Raw genomic sequence first — 14,235 nt, 5'->3', positions numbered from 1 at the left:
CACTTCATACAGGTAATTTCTTTGCTGCCAGTTTACTGACGTATAAACTGTTGTACATCAGCTGATCCAAGATTGAATGCTGAGCAAAATTAAATTAATACAGCTTTGTTTTCATCACACTATAAATAAAACCACTGCCAGTTATTAACCTAGCATTTTAAGAAAAATCTGCAAACATTTGCAACACTTCAAATACCTCAAACTTTCAGATTTAAAAAGCTGCAAAATATCAGCAATATAAAATAAAGCATGCACATGAATGGAATCACATGCCACATCATGTCATGCTCCGAACTTGACAAATAAAATGTGTCACATTCAGTTGGACATCTAAGAATAAAAAACATCCATACACGGCGAGGTTGTATTTCCATTTGTATTCTAGCATTCAGCACAGTAGAAACTACTTAATCAATAAGTATGAAATCTGCACTTCTATACAAACTGCTCCCCTACTTGTTACTATAGTTACTTGTTCTCAATGTTAAGCAGCAGTAACCTTTATTCATAGCTCACACTAGTCTGCAACCGCCATTCCCATGACCAAAGCTTCAGACACATATGCTCTACATGTAAAAAAATAAATAAATGGCATAAGATCCATTCTTTTTGGTTTTGACAGCCTGTTTACCTGCAATTAAATTTTTTACCAGTGATGCTGAAGTTAAAAAAAAAAGTGTTTCAGACATCAAAAGTGGGCACTTAGGAGTGTGTATGATAGACAAATCGGCAAATTAAGTCATGATATATATTACTAAAACTGCAACTGATTTGCAACCGACATCCCAAACAGGTCCAAATGAAACCAAATGGACAGTCAATATGATCCAAATGGATGCCACAGGACGCAGCAATCCAAATGGTTAGTGCCAATTGGATTATCCAACTAGTTTTGCAAATGCCAAATGGCAATTGCAATTGGTTTCTAAATTAATTGGTGTCATGCCACCCAAATGGATAATCATACATGGAAATATGACACCAATTGGGATGTTAGAATGTTGTAATTTGCGAATAAAGCTGGATAAATCTAGCATGCTTGCAAGATTCCAATTGGACTATGAAAATTTGGCGAGATTCGAAATCCCATTCCATTCAAAAATTAAAATTTGGTGCCAATCAAACTATAAATTATAAAATTTACATCTGCACATTTGCAAGCAGCTGGAAGCTCCAACTAGAATGTCCAAATGGAATGCATTGAGCATTTAAAGCAATGCCCACTAGAAGGTTCAACTGGATGTTCCAATTGATTTGCAACTGGAAATTTTCCAACTGGAAGCCAATCATTGTTATGACTGAGAGCTGCATATTCCTTTCTGTTAACAGAGAACAGTGAACTAATCAAGTTTTTGTTAAAAAGATAATAGCAGCTTTATCTACAGAATTGTTTTAATTTCCACCACCACCAGGGGCACAATTAACTGAAATAACTTAAATGAATGGACAAGTGCCACTGGCTCCAGCGTGATGGCCCCATATATGGAGTAATAAAGTGGGAGCAAAAGTGTGTTCTGTGGATGCACATTGAACTTATGCAGGGTTGCTTGTCTGGCTTCATTTTCTAGAAACTGTGCAATTCCTTTAATTTGAATTCCCCTTCAAAAATACTGGAACAAGGCAGAGTGTTCCCCTGCAATTATGGGAAAAAAACCAATCGGTTTAATGGGAACCAATTTATTTTTGGACACCACTGAAACCAACAGACGCCAACTAGTTTTAAACCCAATGGTGTCCGAAAATAAAATAGTGTGGTGTCCAATAAAATGGTGTCCAAACGAAATTCCCATTTTATTTTATTACTGCAGTTTTTCGTGTGAAAGGTTTATGAAACGGTGCTGCTCCAAACGCTACTAAAAATTCAGGGGGCACTTTGACTGTCTAAAGTGCGTAGAGGCGAAAGCGTTTTCCGCACCACTTTCAGTGCTTCTGTGGCACTGGTGGCGTCACATGTAATTGAGTACTAATTACTAAGTGATGACAAATCACTAATTAATGGTTAATTACTGGTTAACGCCTGAATACTAATTAACTGCTAATTAAGCTTAAGCTTCGCCTTTAGGAGTGGAACGAGACAGCGTGTTGTAGCGCTGCCAGGGAGTCCACGGAACGCCACCACCCGTTCGGCGCGATGCCTTGCCGTTTCAACGCAACGGTTTTTGAGGAAAGGAAATGGCGCAGTAAATCTCTGTCATCTCGGTGGACACCTGAACCGCACCGTAGAGGAACGGAGGAAGTGGGAGTGAAAGAAGAAAGACGAAGATGGCCCGTAATGAAGAAAATGAAAATTGTATTTGAGGAAAGAAAATTACGCAGTAACTGTCTCACATATCTCGGTGGACACCCGTCAAAATTCAGGGGGGGGGGGGGGGGGGGGGGGTGCACTTTTTTGACCTAAAGTGTGGTCACTGATGTGTGGTTAAGATGTTAAGCTTCGCCTCTAAGAGTGGAACGCGAGAGCGTCTTGCAACGCTGCCAGGGAGTCCATAGAACGAAATCGCCCATTCGGTTCTATGCCTCGCTCGTCGGTAAATTGGTTTTTGAGGAAAGGAAATGTATTTCTCTCTCACATCTCGGTGGACACCTAAACCTCGCCGGAAGGGAAGGGAGGAGGATGGCAGTGAGCGAAGACACCGTATTCACTAGACGCGCCTTTGTTCATTCCAAACCATCGAGCTGGCATGGCGGAGTGGATAGCATGCTCGTCTCGCACTCCGAAGACCGGGGTTCGATTCCCGAGCTCGACCAATTTCTTACGAAATTTTATTTATTTATATGGCCTGACTAGAGAAGTTAATTAGGCTAATTTGGTAATTAAGCAATTAACTAAGCTCAGTCCCACTTACTTGGAGCATCACTATATGGTCCCTTCAATTGGTTGCATGGTTACTAGCCAAAGTACAATTGGCCCCGTTTGAAATTGGCGCACTGTGACGTCACGACCGTTTCGACCAACTGAAAAGCGTGACATTCTCTGTCGACAACTGCTGCTTACAACGATGAGACATTAAAGGCTTTCGCCTTAAAAATTAGGAGTCACTTTGGCGACTAAAGTGGTGCAAGGCGAAAGCCTGAGTACAGCATTCTGCCACGAATGTGGTTGTGAATGATGATTTAAGTGCTGCCAGCGAATTACGCGTCCATTGGCTGTCTGCGTGTGTTACTGATGTGTGGTTAACATGTTAAGCTTCGCCTGTAAGAGTGGAACGCGACAGCGTCTTGCAACGCTGCCAGGGAGCCCACAGAACGCCATCGCCAATTCGGCTGTACGCCTTGCTGGACGGTAAATTTATTTTTTGAGGAAAGGAAATGTATCTCTCTCGTATATCTGGGTGGATACCTGCACCTCGCCGTAAGGGAAAGGGGGAAGATGGGAGTGAACGAAGACGCCGTATTAGCTAGACGCGCCTTTGTTCATTCCAAAACCATTCAGCTGGCATTACGGAGTGGCTAGCGGCTCGTATCGCACTCCGGAGACCCTGGTTCGATTCCCCAACTGTACCAATTTCGTTCTCGGTTTTATTGATTTATGCGGCCTAACTAGAAAGGTTAATTAGGCTATTTCATATTTATGTTATTGTATTCCTATCCATCTTGTTCTGTCATTCACCTGTCAAATGTTGGAACTGTCTAGGATGTTCGACACAACGTATATGAAACGAGCAACGTCGAACTGAGTGGGGAAGTGCGTGGTGGAGGAGCGAACGCTGCTTTGTACTTATCCGTTTTTTCAGCAGCGTCTTTTCCCGCGGACGCTGTTGTCGCTGCGACGCGCGTCTTTCTTTTCTTTTCCTCTTTCTTCTGACCTCTTCATTCTCCTCTAGCTTAATTAGGCTACTTTGTTAATTAAGCACTTAACTAAACTCAGTGCCACTTACTTGGAGCATCACTATACGATCCCTTTGAATGGTTGCATGGTTACTAGCCAAAGTACAATTGGCCCCATTTGAAATTCGCGCACTGTGACGTCACGAGCATTTCGACCAATTGAAAAGCGTGACATTTTCTGTCGACAACTCCTGCTTACAACGATGAGGCATTAAAGGCTTCCGCCTTAAAATTATGCAAATGCTCAATCATGTTTTTCCCCAGAAGTCATTAATCATTATAAAGGCTCTGAAAAGGGCTCCAATTAAGTTGCGATATGCCTGATCCAGCAAGAATTTTTTAATGTACTTTGTAGAAGCTGAGTTATCTGTAGTAAAAATTTGAATTTCGGCGTCTCCACACCTTTCCCTCTTCTATAGTTACTTTTTGTACTCTGAAAAGTCGGCACTCCTCCAGAGCTATGCGGCTAACTGACCATGGTCGTGGTGGTAGCTGCCTGATGTCTGAAAGAACCTAACGAATAGCCATCTCCAAAATCCAGGTGCGAGCGACGGAGGAGGGTGTGAGTGCGAAAATGTCGCCGGAAAGGACTCGCCAACTTTCACATCTTTTTGTGTGTCCTCTGCTGCGTGTAGAAGTGTACTATTTTGCTCAGGTGTTCATGACAACACAATGGAGTGATTGAAAGAGTTGATGTACTCTCCTCGAAAGGTGTTTCAGAGCCCCTTTTAAAGATAGCTCTGTTACAAGGACAATGCCACTAGGTTTATCGTCCTTGGTACTGTATTTTTTTTTACTTTACAACATTAACTACAAAAGTAAAAATCAACACACAGCAGCATGACACTGGCTACCGCTGCTCCTAACCGCTACTCTGTCGGACCTTGAACATGGCAGATACGTGCATGGCAATTACAACTGACAACAGGTGTTGAATTCAGTCTGTAAGGCATCCATTTGTACTCTGCACCCGCATACAGTTGGGTGCATGAGGGCCCTTTAGCCCAACTATACTTTCTCTTAAGAGGTGCATTGAAGAGGAATCTGAACTCGATCTACACGTTCTGAGCATTCTTAGAAACTTCGATTTATTGCCCTGTGTGGCTGATTTTCCTAATTAAATCAAATTAACGTCCGGCTCCCACCTTTTTTTTTTAATTCTCCCTCGTACGGTGGGCGGAGTCGACTAACGCGTGGAGTGCCTTGCAGCCAGCTCCGTGGAGGCTTTGCTTTCGTTTTATTTTGTTTTTAAGGTTTCCGTGAATAAATAGTTTCATTCGCAGGTAATATAGCCGCAAAATAAGCCCGCAGAAATAAAAATACGCGCGGACTATTTGCTTCTACGGACTACTACGTATTACTCCGCTGATGGCAGAGCGGCAAGCCGCCGCGGGACTGGCTGAAAGGCACTCCACGCGTTGGTTGACTCCGCCCACCGTACGAGAGAGAATTAAAAAAAAAAAAGGCGGGAGCCGGACGTTAATTCGATTTAATTAGGAAAATCAGCCACACAGGGCAATAAATCGAAGTTTCTAAGAATGCTCGGAATGTGCAGATTGAGTTCCCGCGGCAAAAAGACAAGTTCAGATTCCTCTTCAGTGCACCTTTAAGAGATGTTATGGCCCCTAGGATTAAAAAAAAAAAAAAATACCTGGAGCACCTGCATGAGCTCACATCTGCAAACTAAAAGTTGAAATGAATTTAGCTCACAAAAAAAGCAATTACGAAAACAAGAGCAGACTAGTGCCACCTCTGTGCGTGCTAAAAATTCAGGCTCTTGTCCTCAAGAGCAACTGCACACAAAAAAGGTGCTGGACATAATAAGTCAGCTGATTGTATCTACCATCAAATTATTACACCAACACCAATAGCATTTATACAAGCAGAACCAAGAAGTTATTTTTGGGACAGGAAACTCTGATGCTCCTAGCCCAAACAACTAACATGTTGGCACCTAGTTACTTTCAATTGAGTTCTGCACATTTCCCCCTGTTAAACACTGATAGTTATTATTCCACACATCCAAAATGAGCCCAATTCTACCAATTGACACCTCACAATGCTTCCTCTTGGCTGTGTATGCGAACAACACAACACTGCCACAGAGGTATGAAAGGTCTCGTTGGAGGTTGTCCTCACAGATGCTAGTTTTGAGGGTTCCTAGCTGGCAACTTTAGTCCTCCAAAAGCTGTTGGCAAGTTTCGCATAATTTATAGGCTTTCAGACATGCCCTCTTTTTACTACCACTTGGTGTCCACTGTAGATCCACACTCAGAAAAAGAAAAGCTGACAGATCTTAACCACTTAAAACAAGTCTCCTCAGCCAATCTAAACCAAATTTTCATTAGAAAATAAAGCTTATCCTAAAAAGGTACTTTTTGGCAGGGAAGTAAGAAACAGGCATTCTTTGTACATGCAGTAATAAAAAAATGATGCAAAATCTATCAGTTAGACCCCAATTCATGCATGCATGAACGCATGTGCATGCACGCACGCACACACCCACACACACACACACACACACAAAAGGAAGCACGCCAACAATGAAAAAGAAAAAAAAACATTTCCCCGGGATGAAGTATCTATTGGTATACTTATTAATGGATACCATTTCAATGATACCTCTACACAAACAAAAAATTAAGCCTCTTCTAGAAACAAGACAACAATTACTAGCTTCTGCCTCAAGGTAGCACTAGTAAGGCAGACAGAAACCACTCACTTGTGGGCCATTTAAGATACCTTCACTGCTACATATGGTTCTGCTTACCCTCTTGGAAAAAGCCAGTGAACGTCCGATCTCCTTTGCTGCTTTTAGTCACGTTGGCCGAAATTGTCACAGTTTTAGCAGGAATAAAATAGACGACAGGATCTTAAAAGAGATAAAAAGAGTACATAAATGACTTCAATTTTACAGTGTAAAATACAGCTACAAACAAAAAATCAGCACACTCCATTCCGCTGTGATTGAATGCAATAATATGCTAGCACTGCAACGGCAGCGAACTATCAACACTAACAAGTTGCTACATCAATGTATGCAGTAGCAAAAAGCCATTTGTGCCAAAAGAAATACAGAGTACACAGTGCCTAAAGAGCATCAGAGCTCACTATGGTCTTACGATGCCCAATTTTTAATTAAACACACTGAAACACAAATCTGAATTATTAAGCTCCATGGCCCAAGACATCCCTATAAGACTCGCAAACAAGAATTTGCTTTAGACTGTATACCCACCACGGTAGCTAAATGGCCTTGGCATTCAGCTGCTAAGGACAAGGTCGTAAGATCAAGCACCGGCCATGGTGGCCGCATTTTTATGGAAGTGAAACGTGAAAATGCTCCAGTACTAACCATCAAACCCAAAAGAACAAAATCACATTTTAGAAGTTTGCTATTGCTACAGAACACAGATAACTCCATGCGCTGGGCAATATTGTGCGGCTTAAAGTCCTGGAGCAGCAAATGAGCTATGAGGAATGCTGTAGTGGAGAGCTCCAGATCAATTTAGACAACATGGGACTCTTAAATGTGCTGTTGAATCGCACAAACAGATGGGCATTTTTTTATTCCACCTTCGTCGAAATATGGTCGCTGCAGCCAGGATCAAATCTCGGGATCAGCAGTCGAACACTAAAACCAACTGAGCCACCGCGGTGGGCCAGCAAAACTTGGAGAGTGAACCAAATTCTCCCACCAGAAACAATGCTTTTAAAAAACGTTCCTATGTAGTACAAACATATTCTAGGTTTAAATAATGCTCCAGAAAATTCATAGATTTAAAACAGCTCCCCTTGCATGTTTTGTACCAAATATGAAGTGGGGCAAACAACAGTAGTAGAGCCTATGAAAACTAATCAATAATTCCCCAAACAAATACCTGAACTGAGTCACTGGTTTTACTTTAAGGCTCAGGTAAATACAACAAGAAAATGTGCAAGTGAGCAACTTATTCAAAGGACTACTACCCTTAATAACATATAAACATCATAGCTAAGGCCCCTAGTTTCCTACAATTCCATGATAAATCGCAGATTTTAGCTATTTCCGCAAAATTATTTGCTAGCAGCCACATTGTTATTTTTTTTTATGTTATTCTATTCGAGGGCATAAGTAGGAGAAAGAATTAGGTGGATATGATTAATTTAACTGCCCAATTTCTCTTGAAACATAGCATCTGGTAATGAACGAAAATCAGTTGACGACGACATGTTTGCACCCTCCTCTGGTCAAGCAAGTTCATGAAGAAAACAATGTAGCTCTTGCAGCAGCACACTCTCATGCTTGCATCACGCATAGAACGAGTACCAACACGGACACCTGTTGAAAGCAATACTACCGTATTTGCACAAATATAAAGACAGTTTTTTTTTTTCCTTGATTCAACTACTTCAGAAAGCACTGCACGTTATGTTAGGAACCAAGCACGAGCTCGTTTATAATGATATGAGCTTCACATCCTGTTCATTCTTTATATGGTGCCTGTGTGTTTGCTGTAACCAGATTTTGTGTACGCGATGTTCGCTTGATTCGAGATTCGGCACCACTGCTCTGATGTCGATTTTGACGGTTGCGTAGTTTCTGTTTGTACTAAGCGAATGTTTGTTATAAGTGCACTCAACTGTGCCAACATAGCGAGATTTTTTTTCTACGTTCTTTGAGATAACCACAGGGAGCTCGCCCACCAGGCTCGTGAGCGGTGAGGAAAAGCAAATTTCTCAGCTGCCCTGGCACATCAAGACAAGACATGCAGGACACACTGGCGAGGATTGCCACAAATGTGAAAAGAAGGCAGCATGAACCGTTACAAAAGAAGATAAGCTAGTGTAAGAGCCATGATGAGGTGGGAAAGGAAAAAAAAAAAAGGCTGAAAGGGCATAGAACTGCGCAGAAACCACATGACAGCCACTGCTGTGCAAAAGAGCACATGAGTAAAGAAAGCTTCATGCTAAATTATTGCGGATTTTTTGCTTCCCATTCCCAGAATTTAAAATTTTCCACCACAGAAAATTGGCCTCAGTCACAGCTGTATTTTAGTTTAAAGAAATGACAAAAAAAAAGTTTTTGCAGACTACACTTCTCTAAGCTGCAGAAGGTGACAAAAAGCTAACAACTCAAGCGTCTACATAGCAAACAACACTTTGGAAGTTACTCACATGCTCGTTGTTCACCAAGCAAACTGACAAGAGTTCTTGTGTCATTTCCAGCGCCTGTGCTCAAAATGAAACTATCTCCAGGAAACATTGTCACTTTCATGTCAATGAATATGCCTGGGTTTGGCGAGTCAATTGTAAGACTGTAAGAATCATTTGTCGTGCAAGTGAACCGCTGGGTATCTTGCGTTGCATTGGCTTCATGATCCATGCAGCTTAATTTGTCTGTGCAAGAAAAAAAGAAAAATTGCAAACAATAAATAAACTACAAGGATGACACACATTTATAATAATCACAGCGACAGGAATAGCAGTACCGGATTTCAGGAATATAAAGCGAAAGCGCAACATGTGTCATGAGAAGGAGCACACAAGACAAGCACCAACTAGCACTTGTCATGAGGGTAGGAAACTTCCATATGCACCATTGTACAGCCAATACAGATGCCAGCAAGAATTCCAGACTCAACGGCAGGAGGGAAGCCAACTGGAGCATCGTATTGTTGTCACTCGTGACAACGGTAACCAGCGGAAAAAACTTCACCCCCGAGCAGGGTTCAAAGCACTGCCGGTAAAAACAGAGCAGTTTCATATCCCGGTGCCCTAGACAATTTGGCCACCGCTGCTGTCTATCCCGCTACGTGCGTGCGCAGGAATAATTAAATTTTAAGCATCAGTTCTTTTTTAGTAAACAGATACGCTGAAGTACTTGAAACCAAAACTAACTAGAGCTTCCTATCCCTGGCTCACCCACTTGTCATATTGTACTTATCTAACTCGCTCTTGACGGCTGGAAAACAGGCAATTTTAGGGTGGTACGTCAAAATATTAATTCAACGATAAATTTTAAAATAATGCTTTACCATAGCACATCACAGTGTAGCTAACAGAGCCGTATTTTTAATGACAAAAAAAAAAAAACCATTACATATAACATATTATGAAACACATACCTACTACATATATGAAAAACTAAATCTGATTGGCAATATTTTAGTGACTCGTCCAAAAATACTTAAAAAAATTTAATGTATTCAATCAACAAATAGAATAAAAAAATTTAGGATATACGTTTTATACATTACCATGTCAGAAACAGGTATTCAAATTTGCAGAACTCTTCATGCTCAACTTTTATATCGGTAAAAAAAAAAAAAAAAACTGCTCGCGTGAAGCACTTCTGGCCACTCTGCATTATAATGCCAAGGTCGATCGCAGGCTGTCTTGGAGAAAACTATCTGTTTTGCTTCTGGTGGCAAGGAATCATTTAGAACATGTCAAGTACATTCATAGATGCTCAGAATGCAGCAAACCTCCTCAGCGAGAAAACGATAATTAAGGATGGGGACCTGTCAACGGTCCAGGCTGGCTGGAGCTGTCATCCCTTTCTGATCTCAAATCAGACAAATGGACACCTTGTTTTCATACACCGCTGTCATTTGCATCTAGAAAGTCATCGCTGTTGCTTAGCACGGTAAGTGTGAGGAAAGAATGCCATGTGACCACTCTTCGCACTCGGAGGTTTTGCGGGAAATTTAAAGGCTACGTCATGCAGCGCACGCGCACGCACACTCTCTCTCTCTCTAACTGAAGCACAGTTATTTTGCAGAGCACTGCATGTGGTACATATAAAAAAAAACGGCTGCAATTATGCCCCATGGGTAGTTTCGTGCCATTGATCAAATTCATAGATTTGACCAGGTAGGGTAAAAAAAAGAAAGCTGCACTATCAAACAGCCTACCTGTGTTATATACTCAGTAAAATTTACATCAACAAATAAAGATGCCTGATTATTTAGTACTGCAACTGACATAACTACTAGCAACATCTGATGAACGTGCATTATGCTCATTCCCGGGGTTCGAAAAGCTCTGGTACTACTTAGATTTGTAACCTGCCATAAAGAAGGACAGGACTAATCAGACACGTAACGACAAAATACAGTCCAGCCCACTTATAACAAACCTGACGATATCGTGGATTGCCTTAATTGTATCCGATGTTTGTAGTAAGTGGACACCGCATATTACAGCTGAAATACTAAGTCCATCAAAAGTGCCGTTTATTCTTATTATGCTGTTCACGCCCTCTGTGATAACCGTTTGAGTGGTTTTGATGCTGGTTATACAATCTTACGGTGATTCATTACCTTCTTGGACATGTGACGGGTTGTCTGTATTTAAAGCTCTGCCGTTTTCAATAAAATTTCAGTAATTCGTTCAGCACTGGTCCTGCTATTTGTGTCTTCTCTGCTGTCCCTGTTTTTTGCGCTGCATGTACTTTCCTTAAGATGAGCCACCAACTAGCCCATACCAAAATTTTGATCGATATGGCTACAGTTCGTTGTATCAGAGATAAATTGCCATTGTTATAACGCGTATTGACGGTAGCACTGCATTAATTCATAATGAGCGAGTGTTCGTTATATCTGCGGCCGTTATAAGTGGGCTCAGCTGTAACAAAGCCTGCACAGCTGCAGGCAAATGGAGGTCGAAAGCGATAAAACAGAGCACCTTCCACACTTTCCACACTCAAGTGCAGGCTAGTTGATTAACCTGATAAGTTTACTTTTGTGCTGCTTACCACTTGTTTGGAAAAGCTACTGCCAGCATGAGCAACAAATGGCGCACAGTTGTGCACCATCAGCGGAACCATTTCAGAATATGAATTGTTCTTAATTTTTTTTCTTTCTTACATGCAGAGTCGTATGCATGTAGGTGAGAACGGGCACCGACACCAGGTGCGTAATGCTCGTGGCTTGGCCAAAACTATCTTAAACCCCACAAGTTGGTTGCCTCTACAAACAAGTCTATCTCTACAATTTTCAATAATGATTTTGCAAAAAAAAAAAAGGAAGAAAAGAAAAAGCTGACTATATAGAACCACTAATATATAAGTAAACTAATGCACATGTTCTTCAGTCTTATCAGCTATTAAACTTTGCTGCTGTAATATTGCAGTCTACCTGCATAATAGCTGCTATAATCTGTGCAAACTGAACAGGCATCATTAGCAGCATCTCTTCTGCCTTCACTTACACAGCCAATCCTGGATATATTGAATTAGAAGGGGATCGCGCAACAGCTTAATACATTGATAATTCTATATATAAAAACAGCAACAGACAAGCTTATCTCTAACCTATAAGCAAGAATACACCACAACACCACTAGTGATGCGCTTCTCTGGCAGTGACACGCCACCCACCAGCGTTCTGGCAGGGCACTGATCGCTAGGTGTCGCTAGGCCTAGACTGCTACACACTGAAGCCACAGCTGGCAGTGAGTGCTTTGGATTTATCCACCAACTATGATAAGAGGTCTAATCCTAATACCAGTACACTACAACTAGAATAATCTAATTAAAATGAGGGTACAGCTGGTTTTCGCAGCACCTTCGGCAGCGAAGCACGCCAGGCATGGACCACCGCTAGGCTTAGACAGCGCCTCCTCTATTCTTTCTGTGCCTGGGAGAACGAGAGGCGAACAATGGGAGCCCGCCGTCGGGGCTAGTACGGCCTTTCGCCGCCACGCGCCGCCACCGGAGTAGGATCACTGCCGCGCCGTCGCTCCGTCGCTCATGGAAACGCAGACCGTTCGCAGTTATTCTGTCGTTGAGTTTTCGGCTGCATTCATGCTGCTTCAAGTACAATCAAAACTTTTTTTAAAAGGGAGCTCAGAAGCACTTGTCGCTAAGGGTAACCGGACCATTTTAGTCGTGTCTTTCGCGGCTACTGCTGCGCAATGCGCTCGCGCGTCGTCTGCTGCGCTGATATGACAGCGCGCGCCTGCTTAAATCCACCGCGTGGAAAATTGTTCTGTCACCTTTAAGTTCGCTTGTCTGAGAGTCTCTATTTGAAAGCAGTGCTTGGCAGCAGCTAATACTGAAAGCTTGGGCTCTGAAAGAGCTCCGTCGCGTGCTGTTGTTTACTCATGTAAGTAGCACGTAAAGCCGTTAGACTGCTTCCAAAGCGGTACCTGATCCCGCGTTTCCTTCGTAAAGTTTTTGAGAGTTGCCATTGTCGCCACCGAAGCCAGAGTTGGCGCCAGAAAATGTGGAGCTTTGCCAACTGGTTTCATCATTTGATCTGCCCCACACTCCCTGCAAGACTGCATGGTGTCTCGAGTCGCATCGTTGACGCTCAACTTTATCGTGTATGGTACGCGCGAAAAATGCGCCCTGCTGTCAGTGCTACCAGCTATGTAACGTGCGACGCTGCATCATCTGCCTGCACATAACGCTGCGCAGATATAGAGGTTCATATATTCAATATCAGTGCGTTGTGAGTCAACACTTACTCAAACTCGAAAAAAAGAGTATTTATTGTGGAGGCTAACTTCTACACGGCAGTAAAACGTACGCCATCCTCAGCATCCTCAGAGCCTCGCGTACTTTCGCGAAAGGGGCTTTTTTGTGAAATGTTTAACTACGTCATGCTTGTCACTGACATTGAATGCGTAGTTGCATAGAAGCGGCCTCAGGAAACAAACCGATATAAGGTTCATGAGTTCGTTGATGCCATCGCTCTTGCACTCAGCAATTTTGAAGCACAAAGGGCTGGGACAGCGTGCTCTACTAATGTAGTGATAGGCTTCTTCAAGGTCTGATCGTCCTGCAGGGGGCGGTCAGCAAAAGCTCTTAATGTGTCGAGAACGAAGAGAAGTTGATCTGACGGGTAGAGCAGCCCACCTCGGTCTTGGCTGCGGGTGAACTGAAGGAGTGGCTGGTTGCTAACCGGCTTCGTACACAAAGTAAGGCAGTTCTCGCAATCCATATGCTCGCCAACAACTCGTACAATGTAACCGCCCACATAAGCGGTAGCCGAGATCTGAAGCGACGGCAGGTGCTGTGGCAAAATTGTGGTAGTAAGCCTCAAAAGCACCAATCTTGCTCTCGACAGCTTCGGCGCTGCTTGCACAGTCGACGTCAGGGGAGGCTTTGGAGCTGAAGTAGAAGTTGGTTGCGCAGAAGAAAGGACGTCAGCGGGTAGGAGTCTTGGCATCGAAGCACATTCTTTGTGGGCAATATTGGATACCGAATTAGACGCAGCGATCCCGGTCTTCGGTAGCTTTTCGAGACCTGACAATGCAGCCCGAACATCCAACATGTCGTTACACCCGGATGACATTCGCAAACTACCAAACAAGGATTCAGTAGGATCGCTGCAGAATTTTCGGGTGGGGACGAAAAAGAACTCTTTAGTCAGCATGCTGACTGAAGAGTTCTTTTTCGTCCCCACCTGAAAATTCAGC

At 42.7% G+C, this 14,235-nt stretch overlaps 1 protein-coding gene across 1 annotated transcript in view; it reads right to left on the bottom strand.

Annotated features, from left to right (window-relative positions):
• LOC149352306 (uncharacterized) overlaps nucleotides 1-14,235 on the bottom strand; it is a 91,123-nt gene that overhangs the window by 53,574 nt on the left and 23,314 nt on the right. Inside the window, exons 4-5 of the mRNA XM_089581481.1 lie at nucleotides 8,986-9,207; nucleotides 6,599-6,700 (exon numbers count right to left, since the gene is read on the bottom strand). Coding sequence (XP_089437607.1) covers nucleotides 6,599-6,700; nucleotides 8,986-9,207 — 324 coding nt within the window. The remainder of the gene's footprint in view (nucleotides 1-6,598; nucleotides 6,701-8,985; nucleotides 9,208-14,235) is intronic.

Source organism: Amblyomma mixtum, chromosome 3 (assembly GCF_055824585.1).
Source record: "Amblyomma mixtum isolate Tamu chromosome 3, ASM5582458v1, whole genome shotgun sequence".
NCBI classification, from domain to species: domain Eukaryota; kingdom Metazoa; phylum Arthropoda; class Arachnida; order Ixodida; family Ixodidae; genus Amblyomma; species Amblyomma mixtum.
The sequence above is the reverse complement of the archived record's forward strand: the minus strand, read 5'-3'. Positions and strand labels throughout refer to the sequence as shown.